The 20,000-nt window shown below is 39.2% G+C and overlaps 2 protein-coding genes across 2 annotated transcripts in view; one reads left to right on the forward strand and one right to left on the reverse strand.

The window, feature by feature from the left end:
* Positions 1-1,640, forward strand: part of LOC130427326 (uncharacterized) — a 4,659-nt gene extending 3,019 nt beyond the window's left edge. The window contains exon 2 of the mRNA XM_056754699.1: positions 1-1,640. This exon is cut by the window's left edge and continues 2,840 nt beyond it. The gene's annotated coding sequence lies outside the window, so the exon portion shown is untranslated.
* Positions 1-20,000, reverse strand: part of si:dkey-11f4.7 (piezo-type mechanosensitive ion channel component 2) — a 47,115-nt gene that overhangs the window by 7,812 nt on the left and 19,303 nt on the right. The window contains exons 25-49 of the mRNA XM_056755034.1: positions 19,854-20,000; positions 19,298-19,541; positions 18,291-18,387; positions 18,033-18,192; positions 17,787-17,876; positions 17,631-17,698; positions 16,941-17,053; positions 16,646-16,760; positions 16,480-16,557; positions 12,872-13,038; positions 12,578-12,762; positions 12,227-12,370; positions 11,981-12,136; positions 8,479-8,737; positions 6,475-6,663; positions 5,916-6,123; positions 5,696-5,825; positions 5,471-5,618; positions 5,171-5,385; positions 4,448-4,606; positions 4,198-4,345; positions 3,867-4,055; positions 3,672-3,764; positions 3,235-3,404; positions 2,926-3,042 (exon numbers count right to left, since the gene is read on the reverse strand). The exon at positions 19,854-20,000 is cut by the window's right edge and continues 19 nt beyond it. Coding sequence (XP_056611012.1) covers positions 2,926-3,042; positions 3,235-3,404; positions 3,672-3,764; positions 3,867-4,055; positions 4,198-4,345; positions 4,448-4,606; positions 5,171-5,385; positions 5,471-5,618; positions 5,696-5,825; positions 5,916-6,123; positions 6,475-6,663; positions 8,479-8,737; positions 11,981-12,136; positions 12,227-12,370; positions 12,578-12,762; positions 12,872-13,038; positions 16,480-16,557; positions 16,646-16,760; positions 16,941-17,053; positions 17,631-17,698; positions 17,787-17,876; positions 18,033-18,192; positions 18,291-18,387; positions 19,298-19,541; positions 19,854-20,000 — 3,789 coding nt within the window. The remainder of the gene's footprint in view (positions 1-2,925; positions 3,043-3,234; positions 3,405-3,671; positions 3,765-3,866; positions 4,056-4,197; positions 4,346-4,447; positions 4,607-5,170; positions 5,386-5,470; positions 5,619-5,695; positions 5,826-5,915; positions 6,124-6,474; positions 6,664-8,478; positions 8,738-11,980; positions 12,137-12,226; positions 12,371-12,577; positions 12,763-12,871; positions 13,039-16,479; positions 16,558-16,645; positions 16,761-16,940; positions 17,054-17,630; positions 17,699-17,786; positions 17,877-18,032; positions 18,193-18,290; positions 18,388-19,297; positions 19,542-19,853) is intronic.

Below are 20,000 nucleotides of genomic sequence, written 5' to 3' on the forward strand. Positions count from 1 at the left end.
ACAAACTCACCTCCATACCCTAAAACAAACTTTCAGGTGGAAACAAAATTGCGAAGATACATACAAAAGCATAACTCGTGAACCAAAAATTCAAATCCTACTGAATAAATTCCTCGATACCCCATTTCCACACAATTATGAAGGTGTAAATTTAGCAGTAGACAGGATTAACCAAATTTTTACAATATCTGCAACGCTATCTGACCTAAAACCCACTAACACAAAACCAAACAAAAAGCCGGTAAATGAGAAATGGTTTGATAAGGAGTGTAAAAACCTTAGAAAAGAAGTAAGAATTCTATCAAATCAGAAACACAGAGATGCTGACAATGTAAACACACGCCAACTCTACCATGAAAAAGTTAAACAATATAAGGAAACACTAAGGAAGAAAAAGAAACAAGATACACAAAACCAGATAAAAGCAATTGAACAATCTCTAGAAACAAATCGCTTCTGGGAACATTGGAACACACTTAACAAACCCCACCATGAAGATCTTCCCATTCAGAACGGAGACGTATGGATAAAGCACTTCTCAAACCTCTTTAGTAAAATAAACAAGAACCATGAACAAACTAACCTACACAACAAACTATGCACTCTGGAGTCAACAATTAAAGATTACCAAAACCCTTTAGACTATCCAATTACACTCGCTGAGCTAGAACAAAATATACCAAAACTTAAATCCCAAAAAGCAAGTGGTATCGACGGTATCCTAAACGAGATGATTAAACACGCAGACCAAAAACTTACACTCGCCATCCTCAAACTGTTTAATATCATCTTTAGTACAGGTATATTTCCCACAATCTGGAACCAAGGTCTCATAACTCCAATCCATAAAAGTGGAGACAAATTCGACCCTAATAATTACCGCGGAATATGTGTAAACAGTAATCTAGGTAAACTCCTCTGTAACATTCTTAACAGCAGACTTCTCCAATATCTAAACAACCAAAACATCCTGAGAAAATGCCAAATTGGTTTCCAACCCAAATACCGCACATCCGATCATATATACACTCTTCGTACCTTAATTGACAAAGAAACAAACCAAAATAAAAGAAAGCTCTACTCATGCTTTGTTGACTTCAAAAAAGCTTTTGACTCAATCTGGCATGAGGGACTTTTTCTTCAGTTGATTCAATGCGGCATCGGAGGAAAAACCTACGACATCATCAAATCAATGTACACCAATAACACATTTGCAGTTAAAATTGGCAACAAGCACACAGACTTTCTCTCCCAGAGTCGTGGAGTGAGACAGGGCTGTAGTCTAAGTCCTACACTATTTAACATTTACATGAATGAATTAGCTGGAGCTCTAGAACAGTCACCAGCACCCGGCCCGACCTTACAAGACACCGAAGTGAAATGTCTCCTGTTTGCAGACGATCTGGTGCTGCTGTCACCCACAAAAGAAGGTCTACAGCAACATCTGGACACCCTGCACACTTTCTGCCAAACATGGGCCCTATCGGTTAACCTTAAGAAGACTCGAGTCATGATATTCCAAAAAAAGCCCAGTAGCCAAAATCAACATCAGCGTTTCAAACTAAACAACGTGCCCCTAGAACACACCAAGAACTACACATATCTTGGTATAAACATTAGTAACACCGGAAACTTAAACAAGGCTGTGAATGACCTGAGAGACAAGGCACGAAGAGCCTTTTACGCCATAAAAAAGAATATCAAAATTGACATCCCAACCGTAATCTGGTTGAAAATAATACAATCAATTATAGAACCAATCGCGCTGTATGGAAGTGAGGTTTGGGGTCCTCTCGCCAACCAAGAGTTCACCAGATGGGACAAACACCCAATAGAGATTCTGCAAACAGAAATGTGTAAAAACATTCTACGGGTACAGAGAAAAACTCCAAACAACGCCTGCAGAGCAGAATTAGGACTGTATCCTCTAATCATTAAAATACAAAAAAGAGCTTTAAAATTCTACACACACCTTAAGAACAGCGACACAGACACACTCCATCACAAAGCCTTAAGTCATCAAGAGCTGAGCCCAGAGAGAAACCCCTTCATCCAACTGATCTCACAACTAACTCTACAACCCCAAACATGCCCAAGTCAACCCCAAACCCCAGCCAGACTAAACCAAATGATGAAAAGACAAAAAGAGAAATATCTCCAACACTGGACAGAAGCAACAGCTCAGCAAAGTAAACTGGAATGCTATCTGTCACTAAAGAGAGAATATAAAGTGTCAGAATAGCTCACAAGCGTATCAGACCCTAAACTAAGAAAAGTGTTGAGCATGTACAGACTCAGTGATCACCAGCTCACTGTAGAGACGGGCAGACACAGACACACATGGACACCGAGAGAAGAGCGACTGTGTCCACACTGCACACACAATCAAGTGGAAACAGAGCTGCACTTTCTCCTCTCCTGTCCCAACTACACACACATCAGAGAAACATTCTTCCCCCAGTTTACAAACTTACACAAAGACTTTGACCAGTTTCAACAAAAGGACAAGATCTCATACATACTGGGAGAAAAGTCAAGAAGCTCAAACCTGCTGCAAGATATGTCAAGTCCTGCCACGACCAAAGAACAAGCAGCACAACACAACACAACACTGACAGGACAACACACACAAACTGACACTGTCACCCTTATTGAGAACTTTAATTAAAACTCTTTTTCTGTTTATATTGAGATGTATATATATATAGATTTTTACTTATAGACTTTTAATTTTATTCTATCTTATTTTTGATCTTAATCTGTATTTCTGCATGTTTATATTTAATCTTGTGCTTTGGCAATGTAAATTTTCTTTTATCATGCCAATAAAGCTCCTTTGAATCTTGAATCTTGAATCTTGAGAGTGAGAGTGAGAGTGAGAGAGAGAGAGAGAGAGAGAGAGAGAGAGACATTGAGCAGACTCACAGCGGGCGGCTCTGTGTTCCTCTCAGCATGGACACCAGCTCTTGTTTCAGCGTCATGTCTTCATATCTCACCGTTCGTTCACCAACCGCCTCCTCGTTCATCACCAGAGACGCATTTCTGCACCATCCAGTCACAAACACACACTTCAGGTTCTACACAAGTGTTCATAATAACTTTCTACTGTGCCACAATCTTCAATAACCAGAACCCATAAAAACACAGATTGAAGAGAACTGCTTGACATTTATGGAGACACTCGTGAAGCTGCTGTCAATCATCAGTGATCAGATGTGTGTGTGTGATGTTTACCGTAGTAAAGTCCATCGCAGTGTGATGTAGAAGTGTGTGGAGTTGATGAGTTCATGGATCATGGCCTGTCTGCTGGCCGGACTGATGCTCCACAGTAAACTGGCATCACTTTTCACCTTTGCCATCACAACGTCCTCCGGCATATAGTTGACGATGAACTGCATCGCTGACTGAGAAACACACGGAAGCGCAGACATCACGTTAATCACACGGAACCACACACAGAGCATTCATCATTTAAAGTGGCAGCTGTTACATGAAGAGAACATTTACACGTCGAACATGATTTGTGTCGACAGAAGCCTCAAAAGAATCTCACTATAATAACTCAACTATAATAATTCAAGTTTGAGTCTGAATCATGTTTAGTGTGTCTATGTGTGTTATTTATTTCACGTTGACGGCGCTGTACAGTCCTGAGATCAGTGAACATGTACCGGATGTGTTGCAAAGTGATTGGTCATCTTCTGGAAAGCGGATTGAGAGAACGGGATCAAGTTCTTCTCCTGAGCGCTCATGGTGAATAACGGCTGGACACAAACACACAGGAGTCATTCTTCTAATCGATATTCATGATCAGATGTATTCACAGATGCTTTTGATGTCACAGCTGATGCTGCAGTGTAACACACCTCATATCCCAGAATGCTTAGCTGTATAGACACATCTAACGGCTGATTGGTTACTCCCGCAACAGATTTGACTAATGACATGAAGAGAAGAGGAAACCAGACGATGCAGATGAGAGAGAAAATGATGAAGCCGCCCATGGTGTATTTGACCAGCATCTTCTTCTTCTGTCCGGGTCTGTGAGGATATTTCTGAACACACACAAACACACAAACGCACGCACACATCAAGCAGAATCATATAGGTGTTTAGATTTTGTGTTGTGTCAGGTGTTACCAGATGAATCTCATGATGTCATTCTGACAGAGGTGTGTGTACTGTAGTATTGATCACCTTCTCTGCTTCTCTCCAGCACTTCAGGATGAAGATATTGGCATGAATGTCCTCCACACAGATCCAGTTAGACAAACTGAGAGTCGTGTCGGTCCAAACCCAATCCATCACGGCCCGTAACTCTGTCAGGAAGGGAACGATCCGGAAACTACAGACAAAATACAAACACATGACAATCATAAACTCATGATGTGAGAGAGAGAGAGAGAGAGAGAAAGGGTGTGAGTGAGTGAGCGAGCGAGTGACATACCCCTGAAATAAAATCAGGTTGAAGTAATTGTGGTTCTTGGTGAGGAAATTTCCAAGAACTCTGTTTGGATAGCCACACTTGATCTGATACGCCGACAGACCGAAATAAATACACTTGACAAAATACCAGAGCTGAGCCACTCGATTCCTGTTAAATCTCCTGAAAGACAAAATAACATCACATCAGAAATACAATCCTCAACATTAAGACTTATTAACCAATACTGAAAACATTTCACTGGGACTCAATGACACATTTGAGTCAGATTGGGTTTGTCTATAACAGATGAAGATCAGATATTATGAGTGATCAGCACAGACATTAATGATGATTTATGACATCCTTCAATGTGACTCAGAGTCTGATGACAATCAATACACAGTTCACCTTCATCCTCATGTCAAGTCTCTATCAGTTTCTTTCTTCTTCAGAACACAACAAAGAGATTTTGAAGAATGTGAATAATCAAACAACACTGAACTCAACTGACTTTCATTTCGCAAAATATCTTCTCTTGTGTTCCACTGAAGAAAGACTCAAACACAGATTTATAAACACATGAGAGAGAAAGAAATGATGACAGGATTTAGATTTTTAGGTGAAGCAGATATTTCTTAGAACAAAGCAAATGATGTGAGAGTGAATAGGAGATGATGTTACTACAGTAAAGTAGAACAGCAGTATATCACTGGAGCTTCAGCGGATCAGAGAGAAGTTCCTCACCCTTCTGTGACACCGGGCAGAATGAAGAACATCCAGAAATGAATGCCAAACACCAGCACCACCTGAAAAACACACTTTCCCAGAAGAGTTTTACGCAGATAGAGCGCTCGGTCCACGATCATTGTGCTGAACTGAATCAAGAGCATGACCAGAAACGCTTCAGGAACCTGATCTTCAGATAATGACTCTGTGATATCAGCCGCCGCACCGTGCTTCTGCACACAAACAACACAAGACATCTAAATACACACAGTACACTCACACACAAACGCACACACTATCATGGTGTGTGACACTTACTCCAAAAGCCCAGTATCCAAATATAATGACGATGAAGTTGGCCACATCCACCAGAAACATCAGTGCGTACACGTCGCACACCGGACTGTACTCGGGGTGAATGATGTCATAGAAGAACTGCCTTATGGGTAAATATATATGAAGAGCACTGAAAGGAGGATAGAAGAACAATATCACGCATCGGTCATGTGAAGAACACATGTGATGATGATGAGGAGTCCTCACAGCTCTATGACGGCAGCTTTGGCCTCCAGCATGCGGTTGTTTATGTCTTGTTTCATTCTGTCTTTTCTGCTGAGCGGTGCTTTCTCCGGACGCTTCTTCTTGGAGCGTCTTCTCTTGTGAAGTTTCTCGTCTGCTGAAACAAGTGTCACACATCTACACACACACACACATGGATGTCAGCGACGGCATTATTTGTTTGTTTTGCTGGCTGATATCTCACCGTGTCTCTCTGTGCTCTCTCCTCTCTGCTTCTGAAAGAAAGACGTGTACGACGACTGCAGTGGAAGGATGGCCAGACGTCTCCGTCCAGACGTCTTCTCCTCTCGCCGTCTCGATCCTCCGGTCATCTTGTTCTTTTCTGTTTTCTTCTTCAGCTTCTTAAAGAAGTCTGGCATCTCCACCTCCTTGTTGTCCCACAGGCCGTGACACTAAACACACAAACACATCATGAAAGTGTCAGTAAACTCAGGTTTGATTATTCCAGGAGCAGTCATCTGCAACCCCTTTCAAGTGATGATAACATTAGATAACGTGAGTGAGACATCAGAGCGTCACTGACAGTGAATGTGATATTATTGTGTGTCATCTGTGATTCGAGATTGTGTTTGTGTGTCTCTGCATCAGAAGCTGGTGATTTCTAACGGGTGTCTTTCAACTGAAAGTTTGATTTTGACTGACAGTAATATTCACATTTTAATTGTTGATACGGTCATGGAGATATCGTGAATTCTTTTGGCATGATAGTCGTGTGTGAAATAAAAGCAGTGATGATGAAGCACCTTCAGGATGGAGCGATGGAAGAAGAGAACGATGAGTTGAATGAGATCCAGCAGGACATAACCGTCTTTCTTCTCAATGCCGATGATGTTGGGCAACGCAAACGCTCGCTCCGCATTTATCCCACGATACGCTGATGTAGTCCACGGAAAAAAGCCAAACTGAAAAAAATACTTCACCACAACCGTCAGCTGAGGGACAGAGAGAGAGAGAGAGAGAGAGAGAGAGAGAGTTAGGCTATATCCTGGGAGAGAGTGAGAGAGAGAGAGAGAGAGAGAGTGAGAGAGAGAGAGAGAGAGAGAGAGAGAGTGATAAGTGTATAATTAAATCTAACCTACTATATAAAGCAAAAAAACTAAACTAAAATCTGATGATGAAATCTGGTTTGACAAAGAATGTAAATGAAAAAAGAAAACAACTCCGACAGCTCTCCAACCTAAAACACAGAGAGCCGCACAAACCAGAAATCAGACAAAACTATTGTGAAGCACGTAGGGACTACAAAAATATAATCCATTACCAAACCCTCAATGAAATCCAAGACTCTATTAATAATAATCAATTCTGGGAAATATGGAATAGTCTAAATAAACAACAAAACCAGGATATAGCCATACAAAATGGAGAACTACGGAAAGACTACTTTAAAAACCTGTTCAGCAAAATCTCCTCAGATAGTCTTACACCTGATCAGAAAAGCACAAAATAAACTAAACCAGTTAGAATCGACAATCAAAAACAACCAAAATCCTCTAGACTATCCCACTAATTTGATAGAATTAAATGAAGCACTAAACAAACTAAAACTGAGGAAGGCTTCCGTTTAGACAACATCAGAACAGAAATGTTAAAGCACAGTCCAACAGTGATGCAGGAAGCTCTCATAAAACTATTTCATCTGATATTAATATCTGGACAGTTTCCTGAATCCTGGAATACAGGCTTAATACAGCCACTATACAAAAGCGGAGATACATTTGAGCCCAAAAACTACCGATGCATTTGTGTGAACAGTAACCTGTGGAAGATTTTCTGTAGATACTCCAATTCAAGCTTTCCTTACCAAACACAATGTGTTAAGTCAAAGTCAGATCAGATTTCTACCAAACCACCGCACCACCGACCACATCTACACACTACAGACATTACTCAATGAGCATGTCCATCATAAAAACAAAGGAAAAATATATGCATGTTTTATTGATTTAAAAAAATTTGATTCAATATGGCATGACAGCCTATATTATAAAATTCTACAATCAGGTGTAAAGTGTAAAAACTTCTGACAACATTAAATCCATGTACACAGAAAACAAATGCAGAGTTAAAATTGAATAAGACAGGGATGCAACTTATATCTAACTCTGTTTAACATATACTGTATATAAATGAGTTAGTCGTGTTACTGGAACAATCTGCAACAGCCTTTCACTTTACACAACTCTGAGGTGAAGTGTGTTCTGTATACTGATGATCTGGTGCTGCTGTCAGACACCGCTGAAGGTCTACAGTAACACCTGCTAGAGAAATACTGTCAAAACTGAGATCTGAAAAGATCTCAAATGATGATTTTACTGAAAAAATGATACACATTCACTCTGGGAAACACTACAATAGAACACCCTTTACACTACGAGTATCTCGGCCTACATCAGCGCGTCAGGAGCTTTTGGTATGGCAGTGAATGCACTGAAAGAGAAAGTTAGACCAGTGTTTTACACCATCAAAGGCAGATTCACCAAAAAAGATATTTCATTTACAGTCTGCTGTCAAATCTTTGATAGTGTTATTACGCCTATAGATCTATATGGCTGAGAGGTTTGGGGTCCACAGTGTCTGGTGAGGTCACAACACATCAGAAAAGCTCTGTGTTCTGTGTGTTTAAGAGTTTGAGAACACACGTCTATTGACCTCACATTCAAAGATCTCAATGGTCTGTGTGTATTCATTTACTGAGCTCTATAGTTAGTTAATGCAAGTGTTGATGATGATGATGATTGTGTCACCTGAGTGTAGATGATAGCGGTCATCCAGAAGCGTTTGGTGGGTCGGGGAACAGACAGCATGGCCCACAGAAAGATGAGGATGGGCAGAAAGAGTGACAGAAGAGAAGCTGACACCATGTGATTCAGGATCATCACAAAATAACAAAACATCTCTGACTGAGACTCCATCGTGTTGTAAAGAGCAAACACCAGACGCACACTACACGGCAACGAAGAGAAGAAACTCTCTGACTCCTCCATCTCTGGAATATCAAATATCCTGAAGAACACACAACAGAGACACACAGCAGTATGAAAATCACACCTCTGTCTACCTGTGTGTGTGTGTAATGTGTGTGTACCAGAGGTGGGGGACTCGAGTCACATGACTTGACTCGAGTCTGACTCGAGTCGCAATTTTCAGGACTTGCGACTTGCTTGATTGAAGTGTGAAAATGACTTGACTTGACTTTGACTTGAGAGCAAGTGACTTGAGACTTGACTTGACTTTAAATGGAAGACTCAAAAATGACTTAAAGTAAAGCAATGAAATTAGTTAAAATAATTTAGCAGCACTACAGCGCCTGTGCCTTTAACGCTGCTCAACACAAACCGCGCCTATAAGGTGTAACGGCCAATTACTGTAGCAGTTACGATAGAGAGGATACTCGCTTATATACTGCATGACCTGCTGACATGGATGCGAAGGTGAGATCACTCTGACTTAGAAAAACTCTTTAAAAACTTTTCGGTCATACTGACGAGAATAATTTCATAGTTTGATTCTGTTAACTGTCTAAATTTTTTTATACTCACAATAACAACAAAACGTTTTGTGCTGTAAAATAATGAAACCAGTTCAAATAGAAAACAAATATTCTCAGATTATTCATTATGTATGAAACGTGCATATTGCGCGTCCACCGCAGAGATGACGATTAAGCATCATAACTTCATCACTGGGCTATATTAACATACATTTTATTTATATTCTGCCAAAATGAAAAAGATCCGTTCATTTTTATAAACAAGAGTCAAGATAAATGATCCGGGATTCCCATCACTAGAGGCAAATTCCCTATAGGCCTACTGTGACCTTTTAATAGACAGCACAAGTATTACAGCATCCTATATTTAGAACATATAATAGTCAGATTTTCAGTCACAACACTTAGTTTATAAGCTTCATAGCCTGTATAAATGCTTAAGTCATTCTGTCAGATAAAAGGATTTCCATTTCTGAGTAGACCGTTTCAATAACATTGAATTAGATTGTGTTATACATTTCAGAGTGGATTTCTTTTGTGTAAGCAACACTTTTATTTTCAGATATTAATGTTGCACAGATATGCATATAATTCATATATAGCAATGTGAATAAGATACATAATGTATGTATATAAGTTCATCTTTTCTGTGCAAAAATAAACATGTACACGATAAAATTAACCTCTGTATCTTTTAGGACTGCGACTTGACTTGACTTGAGACTTATGAGGTCTTGACTTGACTTGCTTAGGGGGAACCCTTGACTTGACTTGAGACTTATGAGGTCTTGACTTGACTTGCTTAGGGTGAACCCTTGACTTGACTTGAGACTTATGAGGACTTGACTTGACTTGCTTAGGGTGAACCCTTGACCCTACTTGAGACTTATGAGGACTTGACTTGACTTGCTTAGGGTGAACCCTTGACTTGACTTGAGACTTATGAGGACTTGACTTGACTTGCTTAGGGTGAACCCTTGACTTGACTTGAGACTTATGAGGACTTGACTTGACTTGCTTAGGGTGAACCCTTGACCCTACTTGAGACTTATGAGGACTTGACTTGACTTGCTTAGGGTGAACCCTTGACTTGACTTGAGACTTATGAGGTCTTGACTTGACTTGCTTAGGGTGAACCCTTGACTTGAGACTTTTGAGGACATGACTTGACTTGCTTAGGGTGAACCCTTGACTTTTCTTGCTTGATTTGTCTAAACTGTAGAGGTGTGAACCTACACTGGTGTCACGGTTCGGTTCGATTACGATTATCATGTCATCGATTCGGTTCAATTCAATGTCACGATGCATTGACGTCTCAAATTTCAATTTTACTAGTTCACATGTTTGTCAATAAATACCAGCAGTCAGATATATGAACTGAAACTTTAATTTTACCTGCTCTTCTTCGAGTATCAAACATCAAACAAAACTCAAGTCTGGGCATTAGCATGAGTAACAGGAGCAAATACAAAATTTAAATACATAATTTGTAAAATGCATGGAGTGTACTTTAGTACTTACAGTAAATAGTGCAATGTACTTATAACACATTTTAATGTTAAGTGGTCCGCTGTGGTGCTGCGATGGAATAATGTTGATATTCGTCGGATTCTGCCCAAAAGCCTTGAGAGCGCGGCCACTTTAATCGCTCGCTGGGACGCCAGATTAATAGTTTGTGCGAAGCACTTGACGTGAGGGAATGTTTCGATTTGCGCTGCAGCGATCATATTCGACGCATTATCTGTCACAAGCACTACATCTTTATACGAGAGCTGCCATTCCTCGACGGCATGAGACATTAGCTCTGCAAGATGTGAACCTGTATGAGACTCATAAACTGCTCTCGTTTGCAGCACATGTGAAACAATTTTCCAGTCCTCGTTAATGTAATGTGCCGTTATTGTCACATTCGACTCTTTTTCGACCGAAGCTCAGGAATCGCATGTTATTGCAACTCGATGAGCTCTGCTCATTAACTTTATTAACTGGACCTTGGTTTCGTGGTAGAGTTCGGGCACAATGTTTTCTGAAAAGTGGCTGCGTGAGGGAAGCTTATATCGCGGCTCCAGTGTATTCAACAGGTGGCAAATCCCGGGGTTTCTCAAGTTTGTGGTATTACCCCCTGCTTGTTTTATTTGTGCGTGACAAGATTTACACACAAAGCTTGTGTCCTGTCCAGGTCGTGCTTACCGGCTTTTTCATAAAAGTCGAAATGTGCCCAGATGTCGGCTTTTAAAGTAGTTGGAGCATTTTTGATTACTTGCGTCTCGCCTTCCTCCGCCATTGTATGCTTAAGCAGTAAAAGTACGTATGCGACATGACGTCAGAAAAACGTAAGTACGTAATAACCGGTTATGGTCTGTGGACTGAACCGATACCGAATCGTCCTCGTTTGCACCGCGATGCATCTTAAAAACAATTAATTTCGACACCCCTACTAAACTGTGACTTGAGATTTGACTCGAGACTTGATGGTTAAGACTTGAGGACTTGCTTGGACTTAACCATATGTGACTTGTTCCCATCTCTGGTGTGTGAGTGTGTGCGTGTAATGTGTGTGTGTACTGTGTGTGTGTACAGTGTGAGTACAGTGTGTTTGTGTGATGTGTGAGTGTGTGTACCTGTGTGTACAGTGTGTGAGTGTGTTTACCTGTGTGTACAGTGTGTCTGTGAGGTGTGTGTGATGTGTGTGTGATGTGTGTGATGACTGTGATGTGTGTGTGTGTGTGTGTGTGTGAGGTGTGTGTGTGTATCACTTGTTCAGCAGTAGTTCACTGGCAGTAAGAGCTCTGGTCTCTTGTCCGAGCACTCTGGACTCTTCTGTCTTCTCCTCATGCAGATCATCTTCATTCCTCCACTCCTCCTGTCTCATGGCGTCATCATTCATACGCTCGTGTGTGTCGTCGGGGTCTCTGTACAGTGTGTCATATCATGTTAGACATACAACAGAAGCAGAAACTGATGAGGTGACAGAAGTAAAACAACAATGTAATTGTGTTTACTGTGACATGATGTCTCCGTCCTCAAGAGTCTGATCTGTGTTGGTTATGTCATCAGTAGATTTCATGACAACAGTTGAATCTGGAGCGTTCACATCATCAAGAGTGGATTGACGTGTCATTAGAGGAGTTTCATCCGTCTGACAACTGAAACATAAATAACTGTTACTAGAGTAGAAGTGTAGATCTGGTTTATTATTATTATACTAACACTGCTTTCATTACAAATGATGTTTTATTCCAGACGTTAAAAGGTAAGTCAACAGATGAGCTAGAAACTTTTGGAGTGAATGATTATGTCCAATAGACACAGTGACACATGTGTGTGAATGATGATGTAATAAACCCGTGAACCTGGACACACTGCTGCTGTGCCATGAAGAAACACTGTTGAGTTTGATGTAATCGGTCAGCGCTGGAGGAGACGATGAGCTTTTCTCTCTCATATCTTGGCTGGTGTCCAGTGACGCCTCTGTGTTTCGTCTGGACAGCCAGTTTTTGTAGAACTGATGAATGCTGTCATGAGTCACATCTTTACCCTAAACAAACACACTTTTAACATACTCATGTACAGATCATCGCTGTTAATACACATAACTCAGACTCCACATGTGAGGGTGAAGACGTCTGGTAGAATGTGACCATCACCTTCTTCTGTTGCTGACTCAGCAGTGCTCTCTCGAAGCGAAGCACCTTGGAGATGTCCAGACTGTCTTTACACAGAGACTTCAGGCCTGATATTATATCCTCCGTCAGAGAAACCAGAAAAACCCAGAGAAACTTCACCACATCCAGAATCCGCTTTAGTATGTGATCTAGAGGATATGATGACAGAACGACAAGGGCAAACTGAAACATATGTTTTCATCAACATAGATCAACAAAAACAATCTAAACGTGCTGTATAATTATATACAAAAACTGCAATTTTATTTCATTCAATATTAAGAGCGTATCGTAGAGAGGCAGTGAATGTGCATCATGTTTTGTGCTTTACACTGACTGAAGGTCTTTGAGGTTTGAAGCGTAACATTTCACCTCATGTATTCCTGTGACTATAAGTGAACAGGTCACATTAGATTAGATTAGATTCAACTTTATTGTCATTACACATATACAAGTACAATGTAACGAAATGTAGTTTAGGTCTAACCAAAAGTGCAATTAGCAAGTGCAGGATATACAGTGTGAATAAATACAGAATACAATATTAGGAAAATACTATACAATAGGCATGTACTATGAAAATATGACAGTCGGTATGTACTATGAACAATATAAACAGAAGGCTATATACTGTGAACATTAATGTACAGGTGGTTATGAACAGATAACAATATAGACTATACAATAGTGCAAGTGACTTGAGTGTGCATTAGTTACAGACATTGGCTATTAAAGTTACAGTGCAGTAGATGAGTTGATGCGGTTATTAAAGGTACAGTGCAGTACATGAGTTAATGCAGTTATTGAAGTTATAGTGCAATACATGAGTAGATGCAGTTATACATTTACCGTGCAGTAGATAAGTTAGTGCAGTTATTGAAGTTATAGTGCAATACATGAGTAGATGCAGTTATACATTTACAGTGCAGTACATGAGTTAATGAAGTTATTGAAGTTATAGTGCAATACATGAGTAGATGGAGTTATACATTTACAGTGCAGTACATGAGTTAATGAAGTTATTGAAGTTATAGTGCAATACATGAGTAGATGCAGTTATACATTTACAGTGCAGTAGATGAGTTAATGCAGTTATTGAAGTTATAGTGCAATACATGAGTAGATGCAGTTATACATTTACAGTGCAGTAGATGAGTTAGTGCAGTTATTGAGGTTACAGTGCAGTAGATGAGTTAGTGCAGTTATTAAGGTTACAGTGCAGTAGATGAGTTAGTGCAGTTATTAAAGTTACAGTGCAGTAGATGAGTTAATAAAGTTATTGAAGTTACAGTGCAGTAGATGAGTTAATAAAGTTATTGAAGTTACAGTGCAGTAGATGAGTTAATAAAGTTATTGAAGTTACAGTGCAGTAGATGAGTTAATAAAGTTATTGAAGTTACAGTGCAGTAGATGAGTTAATGCAGTTATTAAAGTTAAAGTGCAGTAGATGAGTTAATGCAGTTATTGAAGTTATAGTGCAATACATGAGTAGATGCAGTTATACAGTTACAGTGCAGTAGATGAGTTAATGCAGTTATTAAAGTTACAGTGCAGTAGATGAGTTAATGCAGTTATTGAAGTTATAGTGCAATACATGAGTAGATGCAGTTATACATTTACAGCGCAGTAGATGAGTTAATGCAGTTATTGAAGTTATAGTGCAATACATGAGTAGATGCAGTTATACATTTACAGTGCAGTGGATGAGTTAATGCAGTTATTGAAGTTATAGTGCAATACATGAGTAGATGCAGTTATACATTTACAGTGCAGTAGATGAGTTAATGCAGTTATTACAATTACAGTGCAGTAGATGAGTTAATGCAGTTATTGAAGTTATAGTGCAATACATGAGTAGATGCAGTTATACATTTACAGTGCAGTAGATGAGTTAGTGCAGTTATTGAGGTTACAGTGCAGTAGATGAGTTAGTGCAGTTATTAAAGTTACAGTGCAGTAGATGAGTTAATAAAGTTATTGAAGTTACAGTGCAGTAGATGAGTTAATGCAGTTATTGAAGTTATAGTGCAATACATGAGTAGATGCAGTTATACAGTTACAGTGCAGTAGATGAGTTAATGAAGTTATTGAAGTTATAGTGCAATACATGAGTAGATGCAGTTATACATTTACAGTGCAGTAGATGAGTTAATAAAGTTATTGAAGTTACAGTGCAGTAGATGAGTTAATAAAGTTATTGAAGTTACAGTGCAGTAGATGAGTTAATGCAGTTATTAAAGTTACAGTTCAGTAGATGAGTTAATGCAGTTATTAAAGTTACAGTGCAGTAGATGAGTTAATGCAGTTATTGAAGTTATAGTGCAATACATGAGTAGATGCAGTTATACAGTTACAGTGCAGTAGATGAGTTAATGCAGTTATTAAAGTTACAGTGCAGTAGATGAGTTAATGCAGTTATTGAAGTTATAGTGCAATACATGAGTAGATGCAGTTATACAGTTACAGTGCAGTAGATGAGTTAATGAAGTTATTGAAGTTATAGTGCAATACATGAGTAGATGCAGTTATACAGTTACAGTGCAGTAGATGAGTTAATGAAGTTATTGAAGTTATAGTGCAATACATGAGTAGATGCAGTTATACATTTACAGTGCAGTAGATGAGTTAATGAAGTTATTGAAGTTATAGTGCAATACATGAGTAGATGCAGTTATACATTTACAGTGCAGTAGATGAGTTAGTGCAGTTATTGAGGTTACAGTGCAGTAGATGAGTTAATGCAGTTATTGAAGTTACAGTGCAGTAGATGCGTTAATGCGGTTGTTAAGGTCACAGTGCAGTAGATGAGTTAATGCAGTTATTAAAGTTATAGTGCAATACATGAGTAGATGCAGTTATACATTTACAGTGCAGTAGATGAGTTAATGAAGTTATTGAAGTTATAGTGCAATACATGAGTAGATGCAGTTATACATTTACAGTGCAGTAGATGAGTTAGTGCAGTTATTGAGGTTACAGTGCAGTAGATGAGTTAATAAAGTTATTGAAGTTACAGTGCAGTAGATGAGTTAATAAAGTTATTGAAGTTACAGTGCAGTAGATGAGTTAATAAAGTTATTGAAGTTACAGTGCAGTAGATGAGTTAATAAAGTTATTGAAGTTACAGTGCAGTAGATGCGTTAATGCGGTTGTTAAGGTCACAGTGCAGTAGATGAGTTAATGCAGTTATTAAAGTTACAGTGCAGTAGATGAGTTAATGCAGTTATTAAAGTTACAGTGCAGTAGATGAGTTAATGCAGTTATTAAAGTTACAGTGCAGTAGATGCGTTAATTCGGTTGTTAAGGTCACAGTTCAGTAGATGAGTTAATGCAGTTATTGAAGTTACAGTGCAGTAGATGCGTTAATGCAGTTATTGAAGTTATAGTGCAATAGATGAGTAGATGCAGTCAGTTATGCAATAGATGCAGTAATGCAATAGATGAGTTACAGTGCAGTAGAGAAGTTGGTGCAGTTATTGAAGTTAACGTGCAGACATGTGCAGATATTGAAGACATGTGTCATTTATGGCTCAAAACCCTTCAGCCAATCATGTGAGATCTTCATGAAACATCAAGAAAACATGCTGTACCTCGTTCTTCTTCTTCTTCTTCTTGAAAACTGAGCTTCTCCTGCTCCTTCTCCTCATCAGAATCTTCTCTCTCACAGCCTTCAGCATCAAAACAAACATGAAATTTTGTGAATGTGTCTGTTTGTCTGAGATTGAGGAGATGATGTGAGATGGAGTCAGGTGTTACCCTTCTGTCTGTGTAACTTTCTTTTATCGTCGTGTTGTGTCTCCTGTGTTTGTTCTTGACGCTGGTGATCTCTGAGAGCCGCTTTAGATCCGGCCACCCAGGCTTCATACGCCAACTGATGACAACAAAGACCAACAATTATATCACTGACAATAAACTAATCATGTTTCATCTTCTGAGATCATGTCACACGCAGAACACACTGCTGTCAGGTGCTTCAAAGACAAATCAAATGTGAAATTGGATCAGAGTTGATCGGCTTTTATTGTTGTGTTTGTTTGTTTTCTCTTCATACCTGAAAAGCAGTTTTCTTCTTCGGTGAAGTGTCTTCATGTGTTTGGACCGGTGTCTCCTCTTCCTCCTCCTCACTGTCAGACTGAAAGAGATGATAACCACAGTCTCCAACATCTACACACACACACACACACACATCAGATGAGTGAAGTGTTCGTGACATCACTCTCATTTCATGACGTAACAATCAATGCAATAAACAATCAAATGAGATTTTTCCATGAACAAGCAGTTCTACGACCACATGTGACCATCATCAGATCAGTCTAAGAACTGAGAGAGTTTGAGGAAACATCTCAGAGATGAAGGATTGAAACTGTTGTGTTGTTGATCTACTCATATGTGGACTCAAAAGAGTTTAACTGATTTACTGTAACTCAAATATCTTGTTAGTTAAATATTATATGTACATTTTAAAGAAATGAATTCTTGGATCAATAGTAATGTATGTCCCACTTAAAATGACTTGAACGATTTCAAAAGATTTCATTAAGTTAACACAGCGCTTTATTTTGTGATATTTCCTGAAGCGCTGGATCATTTTTGCGTGATTCTTTTGTGTTTGTGAGCTGTTTAACATCCTGTTCCAGTTGAGTTCTGCAATAGATTATCAGTCGTGTCTGTTGAAGTTTGATTTCACACATACATCAGCACATCAACACGAGAGAATCATAGAAACGTGTTCAGGTACCGCTTTGCTTTGGCCGATCTGAAGACTCATCAAAAGATTTCTTCTGTTTAGACTTGATTTTCTCCATTCTGTGAGATATCAAATAAAACCGGCGTTACAGGCCTTCTTTGAGTTATAGGAGGAAAAACAAGCAAAACACCACAAGAGCACACTTACTGTCTCTTCAGGATCTCCACAGACTTCTTCTCCATCTCTAATCTGGCCTCCACCCGTTTCTTCACTTTGGCTTCAAACAGCTCCGCACCTCTTCAGTCAACAACAAGTTTCGTCAGAAGATGTGAAATTGACTCAGACTTTTGTAACAATTGATCAAATTGCCAGACCCCATCATGTGTGGTGTTCTGGACAGATGAGTTATAAAGACAAATGACATATATCACTTTTATAAGACCAACTACTGACCTTGAAGCAAGAATCTTTGAGATCTGAAGGTCAGACACCACGTAGAGGAAATAATAACTGAGAAAAACTCTCCTCTGAATCAGTAAGCCAGTGAAACAGATGGCATCCCAGATGATTCCTGCTTCACCCGCCGGCAGTTCACACTCACCATCAGCTTTAGCTGCACACACGTGTCAACTACTTTAATGTTGTGCACTACACAGAATATATGACTGAATGTAAATATATCAATGATGTGAGAGATGAGGTGTTCCTCACGTAAGTTGTAGCCATTGATGGTGCAGAACATACTGAAGGCCTGAATGAGCCAACAGCCGTGAACCTGTAACCCATCCAGATACGCACAAGAACCCAACTGACACACAAACACACACATGACAGACCCACATTAAAGTTGAATGAGTCATTCATGTCTGATATTATCACACGGCTGGTTGGAATGCTTGATTCTGATTGGCCAGTCGCAACATTTGCAGGTTAGTTATTCCCTGACAACCTCTTAAAACTAATAACACACGGTAACCCTGATGCAGCAAATCATTTTCACAGGTTTTTTTGACAAGTGAAATATAAATATGTCTTTTAATAACATATATGAAATGAGATTTATAAATTATTCAAGCAAATTACCTGTTTGTGACATTTGAACGCCGTTTCTTACCTTAAAACTGAAAGTAATCGGCTTTTCCTCGTCCATCATATGTGTATAATGTATGTTGTATACTCTGTCTATTGATAGTTGCACTATTTGTCGTCACTACATACAGTCACTTAACTTTGTAAAGACATAAAGTTGTCTATCCAACTTCATTCTACTTTGTTTGGAGTACACGCCCAAGACCTTCACACCACATGTGGTGATTTGATTAGTGGTGTAATAAACAGAATAATGTACAAGCAGCCAGCTGTTATCGTGAAATACACAGAATATATGACTGAATGTAAATATGTCAGTGAGATACAAGACCCTCTGCTTCACGTCCTGTCGGGGATTATTTTTGCCATAACAACCAGCTGCCTGTACATTGTCTCTTACTTAATGTTGTCCTACTAATGCACCACAAATATTCCTCAGTATTAGGTCACAGCACAAGAGTCTGAAGTGATGACCAATGTTTTTAAGGCAGTATTTTTTCTGGCTCATCCATTTCAAAACTCATCTGAATGTTACAACACACTGTTGATTAAATCTGAAGGATTTTATAGACAGACAGACCTCATCCCTCATACTGAAGTGAATAAAGAAAAGAGAGACGTGTTCTTACCGAGAGCAGATTCTTCAGACTGATGACCACACAGGTGTACGCTATCAGACAATCCCATAATCTGAGCACATGTCTCACCGGCTGCAGCAGTAATGTTCCTCCAAATAACATGAAGTAAAAACAAGCCATCAGATAACCCAAACAGAAGATGTTAATCCTGGTGGTGCCGGTGATGAAGATGAGACATAAAACCAGCCAGAAGAAATGACTGAAGAGAACCACTTTCACCATGTCCAGACACGACCTGAACACACACACGTGTTAACACACTTCAAAACTATATGAAGAAACTGTAAAAAGTGCTTAAGAAATACATTTGAATTAAACAAATGAAAAAGCATCAGAATGTACAGCATTAGTTTAATGGGAATATAAAGTATTTTATGAAGTAAATGCCATTAGAGTTCATATTTTAATAGTCTGTTCAATACAGAAATACAGATTTCGTTCTATTATATAGTAAGATTTGAATATGAAAGGAGTTATATTATAAAAACATAAACATGTATAATACAGATGTTGAACAGAATAAATATTCAGAGCCACACACACACACCTGCAATGCAGAAAATTCTTGACCGGCGAGTATTGACTGAGTGCTGATGGATTTAAACTCCGGCTGATCTCCACGTTCTCTCCTGCCAGGAGTCTAATGTAAGCCTGGTTTTCATCTACAAACACCTGCAACTGCAGAGAAGCTACC

This window comes from Triplophysa dalaica, chromosome 8 (genome assembly GCF_015846415.1).
Source record: "Triplophysa dalaica isolate WHDGS20190420 chromosome 8, ASM1584641v1, whole genome shotgun sequence".
Classification (NCBI taxonomy): domain Eukaryota; kingdom Metazoa; phylum Chordata; class Actinopteri; order Cypriniformes; family Nemacheilidae; genus Triplophysa; species Triplophysa dalaica.